The sequence below is a fragment of the Schistocerca americana genome, chromosome 2 (genome assembly GCF_021461395.2).
Source record: "Schistocerca americana isolate TAMUIC-IGC-003095 chromosome 2, iqSchAmer2.1, whole genome shotgun sequence".
In the NCBI taxonomy this organism is placed as follows: Eukaryota; Metazoa; Arthropoda; class Insecta; order Orthoptera; family Acrididae; genus Schistocerca; species Schistocerca americana.
The window spans coordinates 33,383,389-33,410,396 of record NC_060120.1 but is presented as its reverse complement, the minus strand read 5'-3'; the positions used below and the strand labels follow the sequence as shown (position 1 = coordinate 33,410,396).

Sequence of the window (27,008 nt, the reverse complement as noted above, 5' to 3'; positions counted from 1 at the left end):
CTCTTATTTATATTTTGGGCAGTCTCTTGTCTGAAGTCTCTTATGATAGCCTCTCCTGAGATGATATACGGGGTGGATGTATCCGCTGCAAGACAACTGGGAAAAACCGGGAATTTTTCCATCTGGGGAAAACTGGGAAAAACCCAGGAATATTTAATTGTTTTAGTTTTCAGTGTAATTTTGGTAATTTTGAGGGGTAAGAACTGATACTCTAGCAAAGAATAATACTGCAGCAGTAAAACATAAGTTATGAGAGAAAAACACCAAAATAAAACTGGAGTTGTAGAGAAAATGTGCATTTACAACAACAAACAAAATGTGTACACAAGCGTCTGCCGACAGCAGAATGTGCCAAAGGTTTTAGGATGACCAAAGGTTTTAGGATGAAGACTATGAAATACTTTGTAACAAAAAACTACTTTGTATGAACAAGACGTCACAACTGTTTAAAGATCTAACAAGTTGTGGGAAAAATATTGTGAATGGTGGTTTGAGAAGTGTTACTTTCAAAGTAACTTTCCTTTTATGCAAGATGACTTATGTTATGTGTGAAAATGTGTGATGAAGTTTTTAAATCACAGAGCATTTGACTCTCACTTAACACTTTGAGGACCAGCCACTTAGAAAAATTTCGAGCCAGAAGACCAGACATTTATGTTATAATTTAAAGTTTCACTGGCTTTTTTCTGTTTAATATATCTTAAGGGGTAACACACTGAAAAAAGACCAATATTATATGTGAAAGCTTAGCTTTTCTTGTGGCTATAATACATGTATATTAATTTAAACCATTAACTTCTCCTATTTGTGTGTTCATGCTGCTTAACAATGATGCTGCTATTGGTTGACTACTCCATGTGTCCTGTGCTCTGAATATCTGCTGTCATTGGCTGGCGAGATTACGTGACGTCAGCTATGATTGGCTGACAGAAGCACATCGCAATAAAATGTGCAGTGTACAAGCTGCTGCTCATGAAAGATATTTCAAAATGAGGGTCTTTTTTTTTTCTAGGTCATGTCCCCTAAAGCGCCGGGAAGTTGTACATTGATATATAAAAACTTTTACCATTTGAAGGATTGATAACTTTAAAGTTACAAGGGAAAGTATACCGTCACTTCACGTGGAGTAATGTATTTTCGCCTGGAAAAAAATGCATTTTTAACTGGGAAATCCGGAAAAGATCTGGGATTTTTTTTTTCCGTGGCGACATACACACACTGTTATATGTTGTGCAACCGAGTCTGAGAATGAAGCAATTTGTTAGCAAGAGCTCCAGTCCACTTATTTCAGTAGAATGGCTAAACAATTGTTTTGTATGGTATACTATGCTTCGAAAACTCTAGTAGTACTATACGATTGGCACAGTCACATTACAACACAGTAACACCAACACAAATTTGTGCAGCACCCCTGGAACAGTTTGGGTTCTCCTAAGGATGACAGCAGCTTTTAGTTCTGTACTAGTAGAGGCTGTCCTTGTGATTTAGGGAATATGCCCCACTGAAATTCTGACCTAATCATTGTACCTCCACTGTTGTTACGAATAGCAGTGACTACTGGCAGGAAGCCTCTACCTGTTATTTGCCTCCTTCCCCTATAAACTGCCAGAGTGATCACGTCTCAGAAGTCCAACTCAACCTCCAATCCTTGCTTAAAGCCTTAGGCCCTTCCCAGAACATATCTCCTGAATCCATTTTCCTCCTCAACCCTATGACAGCTATTAAACACTATCTTTCCCAACATCCTTCAGATTCCAAACCCACTACGTTATTCGCCATACACCTTACTAACTGTATCTTAACTCACACTTACTTCTCATTTAAAGGGAAGGTATACAAACAAATCCACAGCACAATCGTGGGCAGTCGCATGGCACTCTCCTATGCCAACCTGTTTATGGACCATCCAGATGAGACCTTCCCAGCCTCTCAAACTGCCAAACCCCTAGTCTGTCTCAGTTTCATTAATGACATCTTCATGATGTGGACTCATGGCTGAGACACTCTATCTTCATTCCTTCACAACCTCAACACCTCCTCCATCTGCTTCACCTGGTCCTGCTCAACCCAGCATGCCACCTTCCTAGATATTGGCCACCTCTCTGATGCACACCTCTGTCCACATTAAATCCACCAACTACCAACAGTACCCACATTTCGACAGCTGTCATCCATTTCATACCAAAAAATCCCACCCTTATAGCCTGGCCACATGGGCTCAGTGTATCTGCTGTGACAAGAATTCACTTGCCCAGTATGCTGAGGGTCTCACCAAGGCCTTCACAAACAGGCACACTAGCCCCCAGACAGTCTGCAAACAGATCTCCCATGTTATTAGCCATCACATCCTCCATCTTCCCACCACCCACAAGAGTCAGCCACAGAGGAGTGTCCCCTTCATCACCAAATATCACCCCGGACTGGAATAACTGAACCACAACCTTAGGGCTTTGATTACCTATCAGAATGCCAATAAACCTCCACAACATCTTGGTCCATCCCTATGCCACTCCCAGTCCCAATCCCTTGCCACAAGGATCATATCCCTGTGGAAGACCCAGGTGCAACACCTGCCCAATTCATCCACCCAGAACTTCCTATTCCTGTCCTGTCACAGGTTTATCCTACCCCATAAGAGTCTGAGCCACCTGTGAAAGCAGACAAGTCATAGGGCAGATCTGTTGCAATCATTGCACAGTTTTTAATTTTGGTATGACTACCAGCCAGCTGTTCATAGATATGAATGGCCACCGCCAAACTGTGGCCAAGAGCAAAGTAGACTACCCTGTGGCACAACATGCTATAACATGCTTGATTTCACTACTCGATCTACCTAGATCTTCCCCTCCACCTCCAGCTTTTCCATACTATGCAGCTGGGAGTTAGCCTTACAACACATTCTCTACTGCCTTAATTACCATAATGTACTTTCCCTACACCCTTCACCTAAGATTTTACCCCCTATGTCCTATTACCTCCTTCCCATTCTCATTTGTTACCCTCTTTGTTGCTGCTCTCTCCCACCACATCCGCCCATCTTTCCCCGCTCCTCTCCCTTTTTGCTCAATTTTTTCCACCCTCCTGCCCCCCACAACTTCTGACACTGCTCCACCCCCCCTCCCCAAGTGGGCTCACGGTTCTTTCGTGAGTTCGTGCATGGTGCACATGGGACCTCGAGCTATTGCAGCTCATTTTTTAATCCCTAGCGGCATATCCTTCTCCCAGTCCCCTTCCTCCCTATTCCCACTCCTTCTCCATTGCCACCTCCTTTTCCTCTCTCGGTGTTCTGATTTATGTCGACCTGACTATTCCCCTGGTTTCCTGTACTGCTTGCAGTTTTGTTCCTTTTGCCTGTTTTTTCACCCCTTTTTGGCGTTTCAGTCCCCACTTGAGGTTTGACCTCCACTTCAAAATTAGTGTGAGCCATATGGGGAAGAACTCCCTCCCTATCATCTACAGTGTGGATTCTTCTCCCCTCTCCCATCCTCACTGTAGCCCCCTTCCACCCTGCTAGGTCACCAGCACATGTAGCCAGTCCGTGTGGTGGGGCTGTTGTGTACCTGTATGGCTGAGCCCCCTGACAACACAGGGATCACACTACTGATACCTGAGCTGTTCCCTCCCCGTGTGTGCCAAGGAGTGGTTGCTTGCCTTCTTGGAGCATTGGAACTCCCAGCAACGACCACTGTGCCAGACGGCCCTTGCTGTGGCTGGGTGGGGCCCATGGGGAGAGCCCCTGGTCGGAGGACAGGTGCTTGGCACATAAAGTGTATCAAGCTGCAAAAATCTAGCCGTTCTCACACGGCCGTCTCTTCGAATGGTGAAGGAACCTTAAATGCTGCCTCGTATGCCCTGGCAGCCTTCCCTTCCCTGGCTACACCATGGGAGGAGGGCCAGGCTCACTGTCTTGGGCTGAAACCCTTTCCTCGTTACCTCGTCTGTACTACGATGGATGGGGACACTTTCACTGCCACAAAGCCATTGTTTTTCGTGGAAAATATCTAGGATAAATTTGATGAAGTGGAGTCTATGCGGTCGGGATCCCTCTTGATCAAAGCTTCTTCTGCCACCCAATCCGCAGCTCTTTGTGTCTGTGATCGTCTTGGCAACGTCCCAGTGTCTATACTCCTCACCAATCTCTGAATATGGTCCAGGGCGCCATTTTTCATAGGGACCTCATCCTGCAAACTGGTGAGGAACTCAGGGCTAATCTGGAGTGGTGTGGCGTTCAGTTCGTTCGACGTGTGCAGAAGGGTCGCAAAGACAACCACACCAATACTGGCACCTTCATTCTAGCTTTCGAAGGGGATACCCTCCCAGAGAAGGTGAAGGCTATGTTCTACAGATGTGACATGAAGCCGTACATCCCTCCACCTATGCGGTGCTTTCGGTGCTTGCGTTTTGGGCATATGTCTTCCCGCTGTACGGTGAACCCTTTGTGTGGTGACTGTGGCCACCCAGTCTGTGAGGGAAGCCCTTGTGTTCTGCTGCCTGTGTGTGTGTGTGTGTGTGTGTGTGTGTGTGTGTGTGTGTGTGTGTGTCAACTGTGCTGACCGCCACTCCCCTTGCTCTCCAGATTGCCCAGTTAGAAGAGAGACAAGAAGATAGAAGATACAAGAATAAAAGTCCCTGGATCGCCAGCTTACACTGAGGCTCGCAAAAAGTATGAGAGACTCCATCTGGTGTCATTATCTTCAACTTTTGCCTCTGTGTTACTTCCTTTCCTCCTCCTCCTCCTTCTCCTCCTCCTCCTCCTCCGCCTCCCCCGCCCCCCTCGTCCTTACCCCAGCCCCACTCCACTCTCCCCTCCACCTCCCCTGCAGTTCCCATGACCTCCCGTCAGGGAGTAGATCCCCCCTCCCCGACCAAAGAACTGCCTCCCTTCTTCGGCATCTGTTGGTGATTGGGCTACCTTTCAGGAACCCTCTTTCCGGCATCTCACAGGCCAGAAGGCTCTCACCACCACTCGGCCATGAGTTGCACCATCAGTGCACCCTAAGGTCGCCTGCTCTCTTTCAGTCGCCAATCTTGCGGATGCCTGTCCTCCCCGAGTCCTGCCCTCCTCCACCTCAGAAAGACAAGAAGAAGAAACATAAATCCCACGATAAGGTGCCCCTAGTGTCCCTGGAGGTGTCAACTCCCCTCTTACAACCCGAGTCGACATCTTGTTTATGGATGTCAACCCATCCTTATCAGTGACAATTACTGACAAAGTGGCCTGACTACCTCCTCGGCTCCTTCATGCCTACCTTGGACTCACACCACACGATCATCCAGTGGAACTGCAACGGATACTATCGTCACATACTGGCAAATTCAATGTCTTGTCTCCTCTTACTTTGTGTTCTGTCTTCTTCTCAAAGAAACGCATTTCCGTAATGACCACTCTCCAACTTCCCATGTTTATCGGGCCTTCTGTTGGAGCCTTGGGATAGCATCTGGTGGGGTCTGCACTTTGGTTCGCTCCTGTGCCCTTAGTGACTGGAACCCCCTATGTACACCTTGGAAGTAATAGCAGTTAAGAGTGCAAACGACTCCGGCAATCACCCTTTGCAGTGTCTACCTCCCTCCAGGTAGGCCACTTGCCTAAGTTGCACTATCTACCTTAATCCAGCAACTCTCACCATCGTTTCTCCTCCTTGGGGATTTCAATGCCCACCATCCACTGTGGGGGAGTGTCACTTCAATGGGTCGGAGTATCCTAATTAACCAACTTACCATGGACTTCGATTTGCGTATCCTCAATGATGGTTCCCCTACCCACTTCAGTGCCGCTCATGGCACCTTCTCTGCTACCGATCTCACGATCTCCTTCCCTGCCCTCGTGGCTTCCCTACATTGGTCATCCCATGATGACATTTGTGGCAGTGACCACTTTCCAGTGACACTCTCGTTCCCCTGCTGCCGCCCGGCAGACAGGCCCCTACGTTGGGCATTCCGCTGAGCCAATTGGCCTTTATACATATCTGCTGTCCACTTTGACACCTCCCTCTTGTATTCCATTGATGTAGTCGTTCAAGGCATCTCTGCCGCTCTTCTTCAAACTGCTGTCCCTTTAGCCACAGAGCCCCCTTGTCATCGGCCAGTACCGTGGTGGACCAAGGATGTCGCAGTCACTGCCAGGACCGCCGACAGGCGCTGCAGCGATTTAAGCAACACCCTTCCCAGACCAACCTCCTCACTCTTAAGCGTCTCTGAGCTAAGGCCCTTTACCTTATGAAACGGAGTAAAAAGGAATGCTGGGAGCACTATGTTTCCTCCCTGGGGACCTATGCCTCTTTATCACAGGTTTGGTCAAGGCTCCATAGCATTCTGGGCTGTCAGCAACAGTCTACTGTCTAGGGTCTGAACCTCCAAGGATCTCTGTGCACTGATCCATTGGTCCTTGCAGAACACCTTGTGACACACTTTGTGATGGCATCTTTGTCCGCTTCCTACCCTCCTACCTTTCTCCAGCAGAAACACAGAGTTGAACAGACCCCTCTCCATTTCATCGTGCACCACATTGAGCCCTATAATGCACCTTCAGCTGAATGGGAATTGGTGCAGGCTCTTAGCTCTTCACGAGACACAGCCACAGGGCCAGATTTCTTTCACAATCAGATGATTCAACACTTGGACTTTCCCCAGAGGCAACAGCTCCTTAGGATCTTCAATCACATCTGGCTCACGGGTGCATTTCTGTCACAGTGGTGGGACAGTATAGTTATGCCTGTCATTAAGCCTGGGAAAAACCCAATGTCTCTAGACAGCTACCGCCCCATTAGGCTTACGAATGTGCTTTGTAAACTGCTCGAAAGGATGGTCAACTCCATATTATATTGGGTACTCGAATCTCGGTGCCTTCATTGTGGCTTCTGGGCAGGGTGATCTCCAACTGACCATTTACTCCAATTGGAATAGGCCATCTGACAGGCTTTTACTCACTGGCGGCACCTTGTCGTAGTTTCCTTTGACCATAAGGCGTATACATGGCTTGGTGCCGTCACGTTTTAGTTATCCTCTATGACTGGGGCTTCCGTGGTCCCCTTCCAATTTTTATCCACGAGTTTTTATCTTACCGGCTCTTCCGAGTTCAAGTTGGCACTTCACTCAGCACCTGTCAGATTCAGGAGAATGGTATCCCACAGGGTTCTGTGCTAAGTGTCACTCCCTCCCTCATTGCCATAAATGGGCTTGTGACCTCTGTTGGGCCTCTGGTTACCCCGGTGTTCTACGTTGATGATTATTGCATCTGGTGCAGCTCCCACTCGGTGGTGTCTGCTGAGTGCCAGCCCCAAGGCGACATCCAATGGGCCTCTGTGTGGGCCACCGCCCATGGCTTCCAGTTTTCCCCCTCCAAAATGTGGGTTATGCATTTTTGTCATCGACCCACAGTACACCCTGATCCAGAACTTTATTTAGGCCACCAGCTTCTCGGTGTTGTAGCACAGTCCCATTTCTTGGGCCTTTGTTTTGATAAGAAGCTGACCTGGGTGCCCCACATTCGCCACCTAGACTACATGCATGCGAAAGCTTAATGCTCTCTGCCTCCTGGCCCACACATCTTGGGGTGCAGACCGTTCCACTGTTCTCCATCTTTACCACGCTCTGGTGTTGTCCAGACTCGACTATTGTAGTCGGGTTTATGGTTCAGCAGCTCCTTCCACTTTGAAACTCCTTGACCCTGTCCATCATTGTGGGGTGCGTCTGGCTATTGGTGCCTTTCGCACTAGTGGGGTGCAGACCGTTCCACTGTTCTCCATCTTTACCACGCTCTGGTGTTGTCCAGACTCGATTATTGTAGTCGGGTTTATGGTTCAGCAGCTCCTTCCACTTTGAAACTCCTTGACCCTGTCCATCATTGTGGGGTGCGTCTGGCTATTGGTGCCTTTCGCACTAGTCCTGTTAATAGTCTTCTCACAGAAGCAGGGATTTCCCCTCTACATATCTGATGGAGCCAACTCCTTGTTCCTTACGCAGTCACCATTCACCAATTCCCTGACCATCCTATGTACCCTATGCTCTTCACCAATGAGGGATGTCTCCCTCATAACACCAGCGTGGGATTGCCGATTGGCAAGTGTCTCACTACCCTCTGCCAGGATCTCCATATGCACTCACTGGACTGCACCCCATCTCTTTCCTCCCAGCCTCAGCCTTTATGTGATGGTCCCCTGTAGGGTTTGACCTCCATGCTTCAAAATTTTCCCGAAGAGCAAGCCAATTGGGGAAGGGCGCCTTACAAGCTGCATCGTGTCAATCGTGCATCGAGATATTTAGCCCACTTTCTCATCATCGCATTGCAGTCCTGCTCATTCTCCATCTCTTGGGCGAGGACACCTTCCTGGGTGTGTTTTCCACCATGCACTATGCAGTGTTGATTTCTGCATCAACGATGACCGTGGACTTCTTTGCACCTGATACCCAGCATGGTAGCCAGTCCGTTGTGGTGGGGCCGCCATGTACCCTGTTGGTTGTAGCCCCCTGACCACACAGGGGTCGCTCTGCTGATGCCTGCGCCGTTAACTCTACATGTATGCCAAGTGGTAAATGCCCATTGCCCTGGGGCATTGGGACTCCCGGCAATGGCCATCCTACCAGGTGGCCTTTGCTGCGGCTGGGTGGCGCCCGTGGGAAGGGCCGCTGGTCGGAGTGGGTGGCATCAGGGCGAATGACACGCAATGAAGCGTAGTCCATCATCTCGTATTGGTGGTGAAACACCAGCAGTCCCAAGCGATCATGAGCTCAATTCAACACACAGAAGTATGACCCCAAATCGTTCCCCTCTCTGGCCACACCATGGGAGGAACGTCAGGCTAAGGATGGCAGCGGATCTTATTCGCCCCAATACCTTGTATGTTCGAGAGTTGATCGGAAATCTTTCATGACGATGAAGCCTCAGTTTTTTGTTGAGCATTTAGAGGACAAGTTTGGGGACTACTGATAAATTGGAAGTTTCTGAATCTTGTAACAAACAAAATATTCAGGAATTTACTCAAGTTCAGGGTAAATATGAACAATAGAGACCAAAACATGGACTGAGAGATGTTAACAGGGGATAGGAGGATAGTGAGATGTGAATGATAGGGAAGTGTGAAGCAACATGAGTAGTGCCGATGGCGAGGAAGTTAAGTGTCACAGTGTGATGTGCAAGTGACCGTGACCATGGACAAATGTATAAATAACATTTAACTTAATTTTAATTTAGTTTAATACTAAATGCATTAGTAACTTAAATTGTGCAATGCACTCGCATACCACTATATTCAATACCACTGATGATTAAATGTGTGATATTGTGAGCACAGACCAGCATCATTTTGCCTGTATGGACTCCCATCAGTCACCAGTTTTAAATATAAAATTGAGCCATTAGCCCCTAGATAGTTTTACGCATTATAGCACCCATTAAAGCAAGTTTCACCTATTAGCACAGGGGGAAATAACCTATTGTTACGAATCGTTATTAGAAGAGCTTCTCCGTTTTGGCTATGGGGAGAACAGCATAATTTTGCCCATGTGAAGAAGTCTTGTGACTTTTCACTGCTGTGTGTTGCAGCTTTTGAATAATGAGTTGTAGGTAAAAAGGATGTGTTAAGTCAACATGCTGGCAGTGTGAGATGAAGGCTGTATTCTTTGTAAGAAATAATGATTATGAAGTACATAAGAGATTAATTTATGTTGACTGTATTGCCTTATATATACTGTTCATAATAATTACTACCAGAATCGTCAAAAGTAATTCTATATATCGTTTCATTATATCTTACACCATTAACTGAATAAAACCGAACTAACTTGGTTGTGGTTGTCAGCTCGTTGTTCTTTCATTTAATTATACTGCAATAGGAAAATAACAAATAATTTCCAAGTATATTGCGTAACTCATCTCATAAGATTATGTAGCACTGAAATTATTACTTGCATGAAACAATTTCTAGGACAATAGCCCAAATCAAGGGGAAGAAGAGGACCCAGAGCTTGCTCGTTACCTGAACCGAGCTTATTGGGAAAAGCGACAGAATGAAGACTCATCTGGTCCATCTACCAGTGCAAGCTCTGAACGCAGCAGCCCACGCCCTGGACAGCAGCCTTCTGCACCAAGTCCTAGGATAGTAAGTCATCAGACTTAATGTTTGTCTAAGAGTACATCTCGGGCAGATATAGGAAACTTTAAACCTTTTGAATAGAAAATATTCCTTCGATTATTGTATGGAAATATAAATTTCATCTAGAAATTATTCTGCATATTTCATTACTGTTGCAGTTATGTTACAAATTCTTTGCTGTATGCAATGTAGCAGCTGTAGCCAGGTAAATTAAGTTTTTTATGCAATTTTGTTGCTGCTATCACACCACCATTGTTTGCCAGCATCAGCTTTATATGTGTATGATTTATAACTTCTTTAAAATCCAAAAGTTTTATCAATAAGCAGCTTGTGACAAATTTGTTCTTTTGAAATTATCAGTTCTAACAATTCTTTTCATCACTATTAGAATAGTTGTATTTTGAGCTTTACAATTTATTTCTTGGGATGTGGTGGAATCGTTAATGAAAGTGGTGGAATCTTTAATAAATAAACAGGCAATCTCAGTTATTACTAGAGAGCAGCTTATTGGGATATGTAATAAATTTTGTGGACAACAACTGTTTTTTGTCCAGATAGTGAGTATCTTGCTGTTGCTTTAGTTTAGTGCAGCTGGTGTGAATATCTGTGCACACCCATCCAGCTATGCCTCTTATATATTAAACATTTTTCATCCATTCTTGTTTAAATGTTCTATGTTCTAAGATGGCATTATGATGGCTGTATCTTCAGTATCATGTGTTACATGTCTGCAAGTAATTCCTGAACAGAGTGGTTATAATTAAACCTTTGTTACTTGAGGTCTTTAGAAAAACAAGTTATCTTAGGACAGTAAATCTTTGTGGAAAGATTTGTAAGAACATGCAGAAGAGAAATAATGAATAAACAATTGGAAGAAAAATATTTTGATTTTCGCCTGAGAAGGTAACATTCAATTGTTGGCAGCACTTTTTTAACGGTGTACCATGGCAGTTGTCCTGACACAGGTCATGCACTGCTTGAAAGATGCTCATTGCATCCAGCATTCTCAGCTATGCCAACAGTAAATTCTTGAACAATTTATGGCATAATTGGCTATTCGCCTTGCCCAGGAGCAATTCCCAAATCACTAGTTAATTCCAAGTTCCAAATCATGTCTTTCAACCACATTGTGGAAAAAGAACCTCTCCATATTCCTTCAGTGCATCAATACTCACAAAAAGAAGCCGCACTATTGCTGTCGTTTCGATACAGCAGCTTTGCGAGTAAAATCTTGCTCACCTTGTCCAGACCCATGTTGACAGGCTGCAACAATGGACACTGATGCTTTATTTCAACCCAACATCACCAGTCCTCGTACCTAATGGCAAGTCATGGCACTAACACTACTATCAGTGGAAACCTGTAGTGCACAGTCTGTACCACATTCCTATAAAATTGGGTAACCAGCAGTAATTAGTTCACTGTCTACATTGGCCCCCAAAAGTTGTTGTAACCACCTTATACGTGGGTTGCCACTAACAGTTCTGTGCTTCAAAAATTTGTGCGGAATTTGACTCAACTTTTCCACTAATTCTTCTTATCATCACCATCTCTCTTGTCACTTTCGTTATTCCTTCGTTCCTTCCTCCGTCTGACCCTTTGTATCAACTTGAGTTTTAATTGATTGATATTTTTCTTTAATTCTTTTCCATCGTTATTCATGCTTCTGGGTAGTTCAGATCTAACACATTGAGCATTAGTGCTGTGTGTGTGTGTGTGTGTGTGTGTGTGTGTGTGTGTTTTTTCCCCCCCAGTGAGTGTGGCGGCTTTGTCTATTTATGTTTCTTCTTTAATTTTATGCCATCATTTTGTATGTTTCAGCAACAGAAACAGGAAAATGGTGAACCGGATTCTCAAATTGAGGAATTTGTGGGTGCTCTAAAAAGTCAAGTGGAAATATTTGTGAACCGTATGAAATCAAACTCAAGTCGTGGGCGTAGCATTGCTAATGACAGCTCCGTGCAAACACTTTTTATGAATATTACAGCTATGCATTCTCAACTTCTTCGATATATTCAACAACAAGATGACAGCAGAGGTAAGTTACTGACGTACGACAATATCTTTGTTACACACTGAACTGAGGTGCCATCAGTCATGCTAAAGATGCAGATCCCCCCCCCCCCTTCCTCACACATGACATAAATGGATTTTATTATTATTATGTTCTATTTATAAGTAAAAGCTATATTGTGTGAAAAGAGCATAGAGCAAATATCTCTGTTCATGATACAGTATCATTCAGTTTTGATGACCAGAATGCTAATGGCTTATAAATGTAACAAATTATAACATTTATTAGGCATCAGACACACAGCCAACAGTCTCACAGTTCCAGAATGAGATTTTCACTCTGCAGCGGAGTGTGCGCTGATATGAAACTTCCTGGCAGATTAAAACTGTGTGCCGGACCGAGACTCTAACTCGGGACCTTTGCCTTTCGCGGGCAAGTGCTCTACCGCTGCAGAGTGAAAATCTCATTCTGGAAACATACCGCAGGCTGTGGCTAAACCATGTCTCCGCAATATCCTTTCTTTCAGGAGTGCTAGTTCTGCAAGGTTCGCAAGAGAGCTTCTGTAAAGTTTGGAAGGTAGGACACGAGGTACTGGCAGAAGTAAAGTTGTGAGGATGGGGCGTGAGTCGTGCTTGGGTAGCTCAGTTGGTAGAGCACTTGCCCGCGAAAGGCAAAGGTCCGGAGTTCGAGTCTCGGTCCAGCACACAGTTTTAATCTGCCAGGAAGTTTCAAACTCACAGTTCATCCAGTCAAATCCTTACAAGCTACATGAGCACCAAGACGTGTATTTTTCTGTAGTTACTTAACAAGTTTTTTGATTGAAATACTTGTGATCCCTCTTTGTGGCTTCTTCTACAGTCCTTGACATGGACTTGTAATGTATAGTGATTGTATTCAGCCATCTGCACCTATAAATATATTAGCAATTTGGCTTTCAAATTTACTATATATTAATGGTTCACAATGACTGTTTAGTCTTTGAGTGTAATTTTGCAAGGGTGCCATGTTGTGCGTACAATTACAATTAAAAAATTGGCCTACTGGTCATTACATTTATTATATTTAACATGAGTTTTGGCCCAACATTTATTTATTATGACCTTCTATTGCACTGATACACTATTCGGTTGTGACGTATTTTTGGGGAAAATATGCTCGTTCTTCTTTTTGAGGTATTTTAATGAGAGTGGGCATTGGTTTATGCATCACTGCTTAGCCACCAAAATCTCAGGGACAGGACATAGATCCATATGGAAAAACCTTTAATATTTATATAAGCTGTACTTCAATAAGGTATCTATCTATTGAGATTAAACTGTTGTTAGCAGGCAACTTCTAAGCCACTTGTGGGAGGACGACGGTTCAATCCCGCGTCCAGCCATCCTGATTTAGGTTTTCCGTGATTTCCCTAAATTGTTCCAGGCAAATGCTGGGATGGTTCCTCTGAAAGGGCACGGCCGACTTCCTTCCCCGTCCTCCCCTAATCCGATGAGACCATTGACCTCGCTGTTTGGTCTCTTCCCCCAAATCAATCCAATCTAAGCCACTTGAGCACCCCAGGAGCACGTACCTTACCCATGCAAAAGACCACACAGGGGGGGCACAGTGGTTAGCACACTGGAGTCGCATTTGTGAGGACGATGGTTCAAACCTGCGTCTGGCCAACCTGATTTAGATTTTCCATGATTTCCCTAAATCACTTCAGGCAAATGCCCTTTGAAAGGGCATGGCCAGTTTCCTTCTCCATCCTTCCCTCATCCGATGGGACTGATGACCTCGCTGTTTGGTGCCCTCCCTCAAATCAGTCAACTACTCCTGCAAGAAGTCTTCTGGCTGTATGGATATTTATTTCCGTAGCGTATTGTGGAACCATTTTAAAAACGCACTTGGAAAGCTAGCCCTCCAAAAAAAATAAAAGTGTAGTTACAACAAAGTTACACGAGTACAACAAGATAAAGGAATGATTAAATATGTGTACTGTACAAAAGAGAGAGAATCCATTTGAAATTGTGTGCCCATCAATATCCATAAAGATGTGAAAAATACTGTGGGGAGTTTGAAATCTATCACTAGGTTGTGCAATGACACCTTACTGATACAAACAGCTATGCATTGTCAGAAGACTGCACTTTTGCAAGACAAGGATCTAAGTCAGTATCCCGTAAGAGAACAAAAACACAACAGTCTTAAATACAGCAAGCACTTCAAGCTGAAGAGATGTATTGGTTATAGATACAGCAGAATCACAGAAGCAATGAGGAGTGAAAGGAGGCACAGAAGTAAAGAATGTAACAACAAAACATTGGTGAATTACAAAAACTACTGCCTTAACATCAGTTTCACAACTACTTTCCAAATACATCAAAGGTGAATTTATCCCTCCAAAACTAAAACCTTATGTTCAAAATCCAGCATGATGTTTCAGATGTCAGACATGGCCACAATAAAATATCAGTAACAGTAAGGCAACTTACAGAGCATGTGGGGAATAAGCTATAACACTGGCTCTTGTTGCTCTCCAGAAATGCGCACAAATTGCTCAGATGCTCACTCTATTTAGGGTAGTAATTGTTTTGCATACATCGAACAGTACAAGATCCAAGAAATGAAAATAACAAAGCAAATTCCATAGGCCAGACCTAAGAAGTATATAAGGGTCTGCAGCAGCCTGCTTTTGTGGTGTCATTTGCATTAAGCTTTATGGAAAACATTAACAAAACTAAGCATCTCTTTGCAAGCAGAGGTAATAATAGATGGTCCAATAAACAGCTTTACTTGTAAGAGAATTTGCACCAATACACAGGACAGTAATATGCATCTCCTTCCAAACCAACATTTGAACAAATGGCTAACATTTTATAGAAAGTATTGTCAAATAGTGTGATACACAGAGAAAAAAAAAACCACTCTTCCTTCCTAAGCCAAATTCCCACAATAGTAAACAGAAGATAGCAAGAAAGATAACATCACTGCCAGAGAAGGCAGCTGTAACACCATCAGGCAGATGATTGCAATGATCCACGTGACTTCATTACGGAACTTGAATATGTCTCTCCACTTAAAACCTTTCACCCAATATAAATGTAGAAAAATGGAGAACAATCTCCAATCAGTGGCAGAATTATTATGATGTATTGTGAACAGGTTCTTAAGTCATTTGGTGGAAATAAAGTTTTTGATTGAGGGTAAACAAATTTTTAAATGTTCACAAGACATTTATTTTGAACCATATGACACCCTTGCCTTAAACATTATGACCTGCATGGAGACAGATCCAAGGGAGGATAGCACTATTTGTCGTCATCTCATTCTCACAATCAACAATAAAACATCAGTACCAGAAATGAATATGTCTCTCACTAAATATTGCTCCCCCCCGGGGGCTCACCGCTCTTTGGTTGATTCGTGCTTGGCTACCACTGGGCCCCTTCCTTGCGGAACACATCTGGGGCGTTTTTGGGAATGTTCCGCATTGTCTGTAGCTGATATAAGAACAGTCTCACCACTGTTTTTTGTTCCTTTTTCTTCCATTGTTCCCTTCTCCTATTCTTCCTCTGCTTCGGCATTTGCTACCAGTGTCATTTTTTCAGCCCCACTCGAATGTCTTGTTGACACTCAGCCAAATGTATAACCTGTGGTTGAGATATGCATGAGGGCGATTGTTCTCCTTCTCCCCACTGTATCAACTGCCATGGCGACTATGCCGCCGCCCTTCGAGATTGTCACGTGTATCTCAATGAGCGGGCTGCCCAGGAGGTCTTGGTATACCCGGTTGCTCGCAAGTTATTGGCTAGTTGCAAACCCTGTGTTCTACTGTCTGGCACTTACAGTACTGTTGTTGCTACATCTCACTCCATGAAGGACATGGCCACACAGATTCAGCTCTGAGGTTATAAAATCACCCAGTATCACGGTAGCATCGCCATCTCTTCATCCAGCTGTGCAACAAGCCATCAGACTCTCGTCTCAGGGGGTGAAGTCACCAGTTACACAACCGGCAGGCCAGAAAGGACAGAAGAAATACTCCCGTGAAGACTTCCTACATTCCTTCAGCCAACCAATACCTGAGTCTTCCTCTGCTAACCGGAAAGGTTCAAAAAAGTCTGACAAAGGCAAATGGTCTTCTCCTTCGCCAACTCGAAGATACTCTTCGACAGTGTCGCCACCCTCACCTAGGCGGTCTGTATTGCCAGTGCACGCCACCAACCATTTTTCTGCGTTGGAAAACAGAAGAAAGCCAACACTTCTGTAGACCTCATGGAGCAGGATCCTCCTGTCTCTGTGCCCTGTGGCAGTGAGTATTCGTACGCTGGCTCTCGGCAGCTTCCAAGGTGACATCCCTTCATTTTTTTCCCCATCATGACTCTCCTCCAATGGAATGTTTGTGGCCTTAAATCCAACAAAGAGGATTTATGGCTGCTTTTAGAATCGCATCGTCCACTTGTTCTCTGCCTTCAGGAAACAAAATTGCGTCCTAACGACCACTTTGAGCTTTTGCATTTCTTCCCTGTCCATTTTGACCTTCCCCTCAAGGTCGGCATTCCATCTCATGGGGGAGTCGTGCTGCTCATGTGGTATGATGATCATAGTCAACCTATCTCCCTGACTACCTGGCTTCAAGCTGTTGCAGTTCAGCTTTTCCTTCCTCGCTTGACCTTTTCTCTTTGTACTGTTTACATTCCAGGGCAGACTTCCTCCAGCTTACAGGGCAGCTCCCTTACCGCTTTCTGCTGCTCAGCGACTTTAATGTGCACCATCCCCTTTGGGGTTCTCCCAGAACCTGTTGGAGAGATGGCCTCCTGGCTTACCTCAGTCAGCTTAACCTCATCTGCCTTAGCATGGGAGTACCCACGTTCCTTTCAGACTCCACACACATCTATTCCCATTTCGACCTATCCTTGCACACTGCCCAACATGCCCATCGTCTCAAATGGTCTGTTCTTTCTGACACATACTCAAGTGACTATATCCCGAATGTGCTACCCGCTTGCTGTCTCCTACCCCCACCTGTGTGCACACCCAAATGGCAGCTTACCAAGGCCAACTGGAGGCTTTACTCCTCCATGGTGCCCTTTGACGAACAAGATTTCCCCAGTTGTGATGACCAGGTGGAATATCTTACAAACATTAACCTTACTGCTCCAGAACGTTCCATTTTGTCGCACATCCTCTTTACCACACCGTGTCCTGGTCCCTTGGTGAACTGAGGCATGCCGTGACGCAATTTTCATGCAGGGACATGCTCACAGCATTTTTAACCATCAGCCGATGATTGCAAACTGTATTTATTGTAAGCAGATGGGTGCACAGTGTCGTCGCATTCTTCGGGATAGCAAAAAAGCTAGTTGGATTTCATTTACTAGTTCTTTCTAACAGTTCCACTCACTCTTCCATTGTGTGGACCAACTTTTGACGGCTCTCTGGGACTGAGATCCATTCCCCAATTTCTGGTCTGACAGTAGCAGATGATACCATCGTGGAACTAACTGCTATCTCCAACACCTTGGTCCGCCATTTTGCGGAGATTTCGAGCTCCTCCCACTGTCACTCTTCCTTCCTTCATTGGAAATGAACAGAGGAGGCTTGGGCGATACCCTTCTCTTCTCAGAATCGTGTGTGCTACAATGCTGCCTTTCTTACGATAGAGCTAGATCAAGTTCTCACTTCATCCTGATCCTCTGACCCATGGCCAGATGCTGTTCACATTCAGATGTTGCAGCACATTTCTCTTGTGGGAAATCACTTACTGTTTCATTTGTACAACCGCACCTGGGCAGAGGGCATGTTTCCCAAATGCTGGTGTGAAGCCACTGTCATAGCCATACCTAAGCCCAGTTAGGACAGACACCTTCCTTCTAGCTACTGCCTCATTTCTCTCACCAGCTGTGTTTGCAAGGTGATGGAACATAGGATTCATGCCCGACAGATATTGTGGCCCGAGTCTTGCCATTTACTAACCACTGCACTTCGTGGACTTCGAGCACGGCGTTCTGCAGTTGACATCTCGTCACTTTGTCCACCCATGGCATGAATGGTTTTCTGCAGAAATCCCAGACTGTGGCCATGTTTTTCGATTTGGAGAAAGCCTGTGACTTTTGCCGGAGGACTGGTAGCCTCCGTATTCTGTATATGTGGAGCTTCCGTGGCTGCCTGCTCCATTTCCTTCAGGAAAATTTAAAAGACCGAGTTTTCAAGGTACAAGTGGGTTGTGCCTTGTCGGGCACCTTTATCTAGGAAAACGACGTGCCTCAGGGTTCTGTCCAGAGCATCATCCTCTTTGCTTTCGCAAGTAACCCTATAATGGCCTGTGTCCCGCTGGGCATCTCTGACTCCCTTTTTGTTGACAATTTTGCCATCCATTGCAGTTCTCCACAGACTTATCTCATTTAGCAGTGTCTTCAGCTTTGTCTCGATCATATTTACTCATGGAACATCGACAAAGGCTTTTGTTTTTCCACCAACAAAACCGTTTTATGAATTTCTGGCGGCGCAATTGGTTTCTTCCGCCATCATTACATGTTGGGCCAGTCTGGGTACTATTTTATACACATATGCGTATATGTGCACGTGTGTTGCATGTGTATTTGTCCTCTAGCTTGATAAAGGTTTTATTCTGAATGCTAGCAAGTTTTCTTTCTTTTTTGTGCGAACTTGTCGATGACTCAACACTTTTGATTTTTGGTGAGTGGCTTCCTTCACTCCTAAAATATTTACATTCTACCAGAACTTACCTGCTGTAACTAAACTGCACTTATCAGCTATATGAGCAGGTGGCTGAAACCAGAACATGTCATGGAAACAGAGCAACAGCAGATGCTTACAGAAGTGTCATGAAATCTCGGAACTATTTCATCATTGACCATGAAACTGAATGATTAACCCCCTCGGACTTCGCAGTTCAGACCTGGGTACATTCTTGTCCCCAATAGTGAACCTAACTTTGGTACAGAAAGGGGTGAAATAGATAGTTATGAAACTATGACAATTTATCTCATGAAATAAAATTTCTACAACATGGTAGAAACAATTTCAAGTGCAGATTAAAGTTTTTTTCTGTGGCAACACACTTTCTATGCCGTAGATGAGTTGTTGAACTAAAATAAGCAGTAAATAATAGATCTGTAAATTGTCAGGATATAGCCATATAAGTATCTTTTTATTGTCTCTGTAGTCTTTTGTTCGGTTGATACATTTCACATTGTTTGATGATAGCCATTTTTACATGAAATGTTCCATAATTTGATAATATGAACTGGGCTATAGCCTTATCAGGGTATTATGAGCCAGATAAATCATAATTGCTATTTTTTCTCAATGTGTTAGTCAAAATTTCTTTCACTAAGCATCTGTTTTTCCTGTCAGTGTATTACGAAGGACTTCAGGACAAGCTAGCACAAGTGAAAGATGCAAGAGCCGCTCTAGATGCATTGCGGGAAGAACACAGAGAGAAGCTGAGAAGGCAAGCAGAAGAAGCAGAGCGTATTAGACAACTCCAGATGGCTCACAAACTTGAAATAATGCGCAAGAAGAAACAAGAATATTTGCAGGTTTGTTTTATACTAAATTTTATTTGAATCGAGCAACAACATTATGGAAGTATAGGGTCATAAGTGGTTGTTGTTGTTGTTGTTGACTTTATTTTCATAGGACTTACAGATCATGGAAGTTACATAATGCAGAATAAAAATACAAATGTAGAGATGCTGTTTAGAGATCCCTTACATGCTTTCCACACTCATCTGCCTTCAGCTCACAAGCTGGAAAGGCCTGTTGAGGTGTCTTCCATCAGCAGTTGCAAGGATGGCTGTGTGAGACCCCATTCTGCTGTCTTTCAGCTTCTGTACTCTTGGCTTTTTCAACGTGTGACATAGAACAACTCCTCTTTTCATGAGGACATCGACACTGACTTGGATCCTCATTCCCACACATTTTATCATGCCAAAACCTAGGAAATGCATAAAGGATAGAAATGTTCTGAAGCTCTGGGATGTGAAAGATAATTCAAGAGGACTTTACACAAATTTCAAGGAACTAAATGGCAGAATTTCTTCTTTTGCAATATACAATGCTTGCTCTCAGCTAAGTTGTTTAAGCATTGCTACTTTCATCTTACTTCCAGTTATTATTGTAATGTATCAGCTTATTGTAAGTATACTAGCTCTTAGAGCAATATTTGAGAAAGAGGTAGGAGAGTAATTGTTAAATTACATAACTAGCACAAAGTTGACCTCTGGCAAGGATGTTTAATATTAAGATTTGTCAATTGTTGACATCTGTTCATTTGATTTGATTAGTGCAGTTGGATGAAACCAACTGTGGTCTTATCCCACTGTAGCCTGCACTAAGTTTATTGTGTGGTTTTGCTCCCTGTGATTACAGAAAAACCAATCAGTACCCGTAAGAAGTAATAGGAGACCCTTTAGTAGCTCTTTATTAGACACGCTTTGTTCAGGACTTAATGGCTCAAATATTCCATCTTTTGTCCTCCAATGTTTTGCATTGGACGATTAGGTGATATGTGGTTTCATTCTCTTTACCACATAGTCTACACCGGGCTTGTTCCTCTACACCAATAAGGGTTTCTTAAAGTTCCCATGACCAGTCATAAGCCCTATCATGAGTTAATCTGTAACGTCCAAGCCCAGGATTATGAAAATTCTTGTGAAAAACAGCTTCCGCATCAATAGCATTCCATGGATTTTGTTTTTGGATCATAGTCCAGTATCTGCATGCTGCCTCCCCATCCATCTACATAGTTCTGATTTGTCTATCACCTTAGTGATCATTAGGACAGGTTCTGGTCCAAAAATTGGAGTCGTCACACCTGTTCAGGCCAGCCTATCAGCATGTTCCTTGCCACTAATTCCCAAATGACCAGGTACCCACACCAGGTTTACCATGTTGCTTTGCCCCCTCACACAATGGCTTCATAGTAGTCTCCAATGGTCCTTGATTTCATTGCAAGGGCTATTGGAGATTTCAGAACTGCTTGGCTGTTTGAATAAATGCAGATGCTACGACCTTCATAGCACCTACACAAATTCTCCTCCATACATACCCCGACAGCAGGTATTTTTCCTAGCATACCATTGCCAGCTTCCCTAGAGAGATTGCACACTCTAGACTAGGTTGTACCTTGTATACCCCAACTCCAGCACATTTGTCTGTTTACAGTCTGTCAGTAAATCATACTGTCTCCCACATGCTGTCTTGGGGTTCATTATTCCACTGCTCCCTACTTCCAGTTGTTATGTTGAAAGTTTTATTGAAGCAGCTGAAAGTTATTGTACAAATAGCCAACATTTTTTCCAACCATTCTTATATTTACTACATTCCCAATTTTGCTGTGGGATTTTGGATGTCCTAAAGGTATTCAGATATTTCCTGTTTTTAACCTGTATATTGCTGTTACTGCCTCCACTGTAACCCATAGATGTAATGGCAGCATGTCCAGCAGTCTCCACCACAGCCATAAATAAGTGTGTTGCCAATTCCACAAGTTATGCCTAAGCAGGTCAGTCTCTGCATATTGCGAACCCCCTTAGCAGCCACTATCTGTTCTACTTTATTCTGCCATATTGTTGTTTTTTGGTAATAAGTGGTGTATATCCAGTATGTATTCCTGGAGTTTCGACCCCAGTTTTTACCACACGCTGTTTTAGTGCTCAAAAGAGCTCTTTTTGCCTTGAAACATACATTCTTTATGTAAGAGGTCCATGACAGTTTTGTGTCCTGGATTACACCTAGACAATCTACTACCCCGTCTACTGGCAGAGTTTTCTTGAGAAGCTTGAGATTCCAGTATGTGTACTGGATATGCTTCCTCATGAATGGTACCGCAGTTTTCTTGGGACTGACCCTTAGATATTATTTTGTGCAACAGTTTTGCACATTGTTCAGTGAACATTGTGCCATTATTGTAACAGTTACAAAACTTTCCAAGTGTTACTATGACTAAACCATCTGGATATCCTTGATAAAAATAGCCTCTAGTATTTAGTTCTACAATGAATTCGTTCACCACAAGATTCCGCAGTAGTGTGGACGAAACCCCTCTTCGCAGACACCCCCTTGTGGTGTTGATCATCACTTTCTCGTTCATCGTGGTGGCTTCTGCCTTTCTTTCGTTTAGCATGGACTTAATCTACCTGCATATGGCAGTTTCAGCACCATGCTCTTCTGCAGATATAACCATGGATTCGAATGTTGTATCTTAATAACCCCCTCAATACCCAGGACGATACCAAGAACAAATTTCCTGAAAGTGTAGAGCTTTTTTTTACCTTCCCAACAAGTGAGTGAAGTGCTGTTTCACATATTTGCGTACTTGGTCTGCGCATTGGTTTACATGTAGAGGAACTTCAGTTAAGCTCTTTTCTCTAACACACACATTAACTAGTTTTTATAATGCATTTAGAAGAAAGGAAGATAGACTGATTGGTCTCACATCCTTTGCCTTCGTATGATCAATTCTTGCTGGCTCCGGAATGAAGGCAATGCTCACTGTCCTCCAAGCATTAGCAGTTATTCCTGCTGCTAGGCTGACCACCTAAACAGTCTACATAGAAATGTAATTAATATCTCTTCTTGCATGTTGCAGTAGAGCTGGAAAGATTCCATTTGGGGCGGATGACTTGAAACTCCACTATCCTCTAGATTCTTTTGAAATCAACACATTCTCTGGCAGATTTCCAGTTTTTCCATGTTGATTAACTATAATCCAGTCCCTCTCAGGGGACTAACTCTTGGTCTGTGTTATGTGCCACAGTTTATTGAGGAAAGTGAGTTATGAAGAACACTTCCAGTGTCCTAGCTCAAGCAGCTGTACCTTCCACTTCCTCATAGAATACCTTTCAGTATCATTGCTCATATTTAGTTTTAATTGTTGCCATCTGTTAGCGATGCTACAATTAAAACTAAATGTGAGAAATGGTTTTGAAAGAACCGATTGTGTGTCTAATTTGAAATGCAAGTGAGGAACACAATATTCAGTGTTACATGCTTAGGAAGTCAAATAAATTTGTTCATTTTACATTAGCAGTCTGTTGCAGGAAACTATAGCTAGTTAGTGATCATTGATGATGCAATCCAAGACTTGCTTGTTGACCCGGAATATGAAGCTGACATCATAGCATGTGAAGACTTTACAAACTCTTTGAAGTAGGTGATTCTGAAGGCAAAATACAGTGCTGAGGGCAGATATTTAGGTGGCACAGCAGACAGGTTAGGATGCATTCTGATGATTATACACATTGATGTAATTACAGTGTTAGACTGCCACTGATCAAATAGATATATTTTCTGATGACATTGAGTATTGGAATCTTTTCTGGGAACAATTCAGTTCCTCTGTCTACACATACCCAAACTTGTTAACTATAAATAAATCTGTATGTCTTTGAGGGTATCTGGAGGGGGAATCCAAGAATTTGTTGCAAGCCATTGTTGTAGCTGCAGTTGATTATAAGCAAACCAAGGAAATTTTATGTGGGTGTTATGGTGATAAAAATAGAATTATGCTGGTGCTTCTTAAGTAACTGGAAGGTGTCACACCTGTAACATCTGATACCCCAAAATCTCTAAACATTTTTGAATGCAGTAAGCACATTTAATTTTTGCAAGCACTAGGCTTAAGACCAAGTCTTAGATCCAAAGATACCTCACACTTCCCCAGAAGGCATATGTTGTCACTGGATAATCCACATAAAGAGGGAACAATTTTCAGAGGGGAACATCCTTAAATTAATATATAAAGCCCTGTCGGTGCAAAAGATCATTGGGAAACTTGCAGACCAACTAACATTGCACTGTACAGAGCGGCCCTCAAATTTCTAAGTTATGACATACAGAACACAGATCCATATTGTAGGTAGAAGCCTACTGTGTGTTTTGCGAACAGTGTGGTCACTGTATGCAAGAGTGTGAGAAGGTGAAGGGTGTTTATGACCACCTCAAAATTTTGAGATCCATCAGTAGGTACTTTTTTTCCCTCAATGAGGGTCATTCAGGAAAAGACTGTAGAAAGGAGGTCTCTTTTGAGAGAGCGAGAGAGAGAGAGAGAGAGAGAGAGAGAGAGAGAGAGAGAGAGAGAGAGAATCACAAATCAGTTTGCAGCAATTCAGAATTGCCTACTTCATTGGCTACTCCTGCTGAACGAAATTCAGTCAGCAATATGAATACTGTTTGTTAAGTACTAACTCAGTTCCAGACAGCCGGTGTTTCAGTAACAGACCTACAGGTGTAAGTAGACTTACAACTTGTGTTTTAGGTGGTAGCAGCCAATCTAGTTTCATTAGCAGATCATTAGACAACAATATAAAGCTAGAAGTTGTTGCGAATCATCCGCTGGCATGCCTTTGAATCTTCATTCTTTGCAGCAACTTAGCGTCAGCTGGTCTGCCTGATGTTGAGAAGCACATGGAACAATACTCACTTTACAGTTACCACATTAGAGAGTTTTCAGTCCTTTTCAAGACATCTGTCAGTACCTCAAGAGTTCAAAAAGCAATACATAAGAAAATTGTGAGGGCCTGCTAAAAAGTAATGCCTCTGAATTTTTTTTATTCTATCAGTTGAGGTATTACATGCATGCGTATTAGTCGGTCAACTTTCCCACTTCAGTGATGCAAGTTGCAATCCTCTGCCACTAGAGGGCTCCAAATTGTGACTTGCAACATTGTGGGGTGTAACATAACTTTGTTGGTGTTTGAGAAACAGCATGCTGTAATAGTTTCTAATCCGCAGAAAACATGCCTTCAGTTGAGATCCATAGAAGAATGAAAAATTTGTCCAGTGATGATTATATCGACATCAGTATTGTGTGACATTGGGTTGTGCATGCAAATAATAAAGGAAATGGTGGTGCTAACCTCAAAGTGTGTGATAGAGCTCAGAGTTGCCTGCGTATGGCAGCTGACAATACCAACTGAATTGGGTTCCAAAACTTAAAATCACCATGGAGGACTTCACTTTGATAGTGATGAAGCAGTGCAAGCAGAGATGACATTGTGGCTCTGCCAACAAACGGTTCTATAGTGACAGTGGTCTCTCATTGGGAGAAATGTATTTCTCGCCAAGGTGAGTTGAGAAATATGTAGACATGAAGAATAAAGATGTAGAATGTCAATAAAATTTATTTTATTTAAAAATCTGTAAGTTTTCACACACAAAAATCAGGAGGCATTACTTGTCAGCACACCCTCGTACAGCTGGTTGAGCCTACCGAAGGATGTGATGAGCTCCCCCTAGAGCTACTAATTGTAGCAGGTCACTACTGGAAAAATTGTAAGAACACAGTATCATATGAGAGTATCTCCATAAAGAGGACCAGTAGATACACATTTGAGTGTTTATTTTCCAGCAAAGAAAGGGTGCAGTATACTTGTGATCCTCTTTTGGCCACTGACAGAGCTGGTGTGAAAACCAAAGCAGCTAATGCCACTACATGTGTGTTGCATGTAAGGTTTGATGCATTTTTCCTCTTGGCAGATGATCTGCAGGCTTGTCTTGTGTGGACAGTCCCTCCACTGAGATGGCGAAGTATACTTGTTAATTTCTGTGATCCGGTTGTGTACTTGCATACAAAAGTTTTTGAAGTACTGGTCTTTGGCTTGACGTGACTTGTGCTGGACTGCTGTTGAAATCGCTCATCAATATTTTATAAAGTTTTAATCTTCAGTTACTTATTTAAAGTTTATTTGTGTTAATATTTACTGTAAAAGTAACTTACTAGTGGATTTTCCTTAATCTCGGTCTTTCTTCATTTGTTACTGGCTCGAGTGGTCTGTTATTCATGAGTGTGCTTACGTCGTTCAGCCACCTCATGCCTCAGTAGTGTGTTTACATTTTGCAGCGCGCAATTGCAGCTGTAGCAGCTATAAAGCCAAGTACTGACAAACTTATTTGTGCACTGTTATACAGTTACTAAATTTAATAGTTTTCAGAGGTGTTTCGTGCTGTTAGTGGCGAAATAATGATTTAATAAACTTTTGTACTCAAACAAATGTCACATGTAATTAAAAATTATGTAGGAAAGTTAATCTAACAGCAATAGAGAGTTTTTTAAACCTTGTCAAGGAACAAGAGTGGCAGGATGTTTATAGTGCTGATAACATAGATGATAAATATAATGCTTTCCTTAACACATTTCTCATGCTCTTAGAGTGTTGCTTCCCATTAGAATGTTCTAAATTGGGTACTAGCAGTAATAGGTAGCTCGAGTGGCTGACTAGTGGGATAAGGATATCATGTAGAACAAAGTGCGAATTACATCAAAATGTTAGAAGTAGTCACAATCAAGCTACAGTAGCCCATTACAAACAGTATTGTAAGATGCTTAAAAATGTCATTCGGAACGCAAAGAGTATGTGGTGTGCAAATAGAATAGCTAATTTACAGGATAAAATTAAAACCCATATGATCAGTTGTGAAGTAAGTGTCTGGTCAGCAGCATGAGGTTGACGATATAAAGTCAGTTCGTAGTAAAAATATTTCTGTTACAGATAAATCAGATATATGTCCAGTATTTAACAATCATTTTCTGAGCATTGCTAGTGAATTAAATAAAAATTTAGTTTCTACAGGGAATCGTATAACTTTCTTGGTAAATGCCTTTCCGAGATTGACGTCTTGAATACTCCTCTGTGGTACAGACAAGTGGGAGATTGAGTCAGTAATTGAATCACTGAAGACTAAGGACTCTCATGGATATGATAGTGTGTCGAGCAGAATATTTAAGTACTGTGTTGCACGTGTTATCCATATTTGTAATTTTTAGTTTAGGAATGGTCGGTTTCCCGAATGATTTAAGTACTCAGAAGTATAAAAAGGGAGAAAGGGATAATGCAGACAATTTTAGACCTATTTCTATGCCATCAGTGTTAGCTGAAGTTATTGAAAAGGCT

At 43.1% G+C, this 27,008-nt stretch overlaps 1 protein-coding gene across 1 annotated transcript in view; it reads left to right on the top strand.

Annotated features, from left to right (window-relative positions):
• The window catches only part of LOC124596072 (hepatocyte growth factor-regulated tyrosine kinase substrate), a 114,053-nt gene that overhangs the window by 70,648 nt on the left and 16,397 nt on the right, over positions 1-27,008 (top strand). The window contains exons 10-12 of the mRNA XM_047135057.1: positions 9,924-10,097; positions 11,913-12,129; positions 19,468-19,652. Coding sequence (XP_046991013.1) covers positions 9,924-10,097; positions 11,913-12,129; positions 19,468-19,652 — 576 coding nt within the window. The remainder of the gene's footprint in view (positions 1-9,923; positions 10,098-11,912; positions 12,130-19,467; positions 19,653-27,008) is intronic.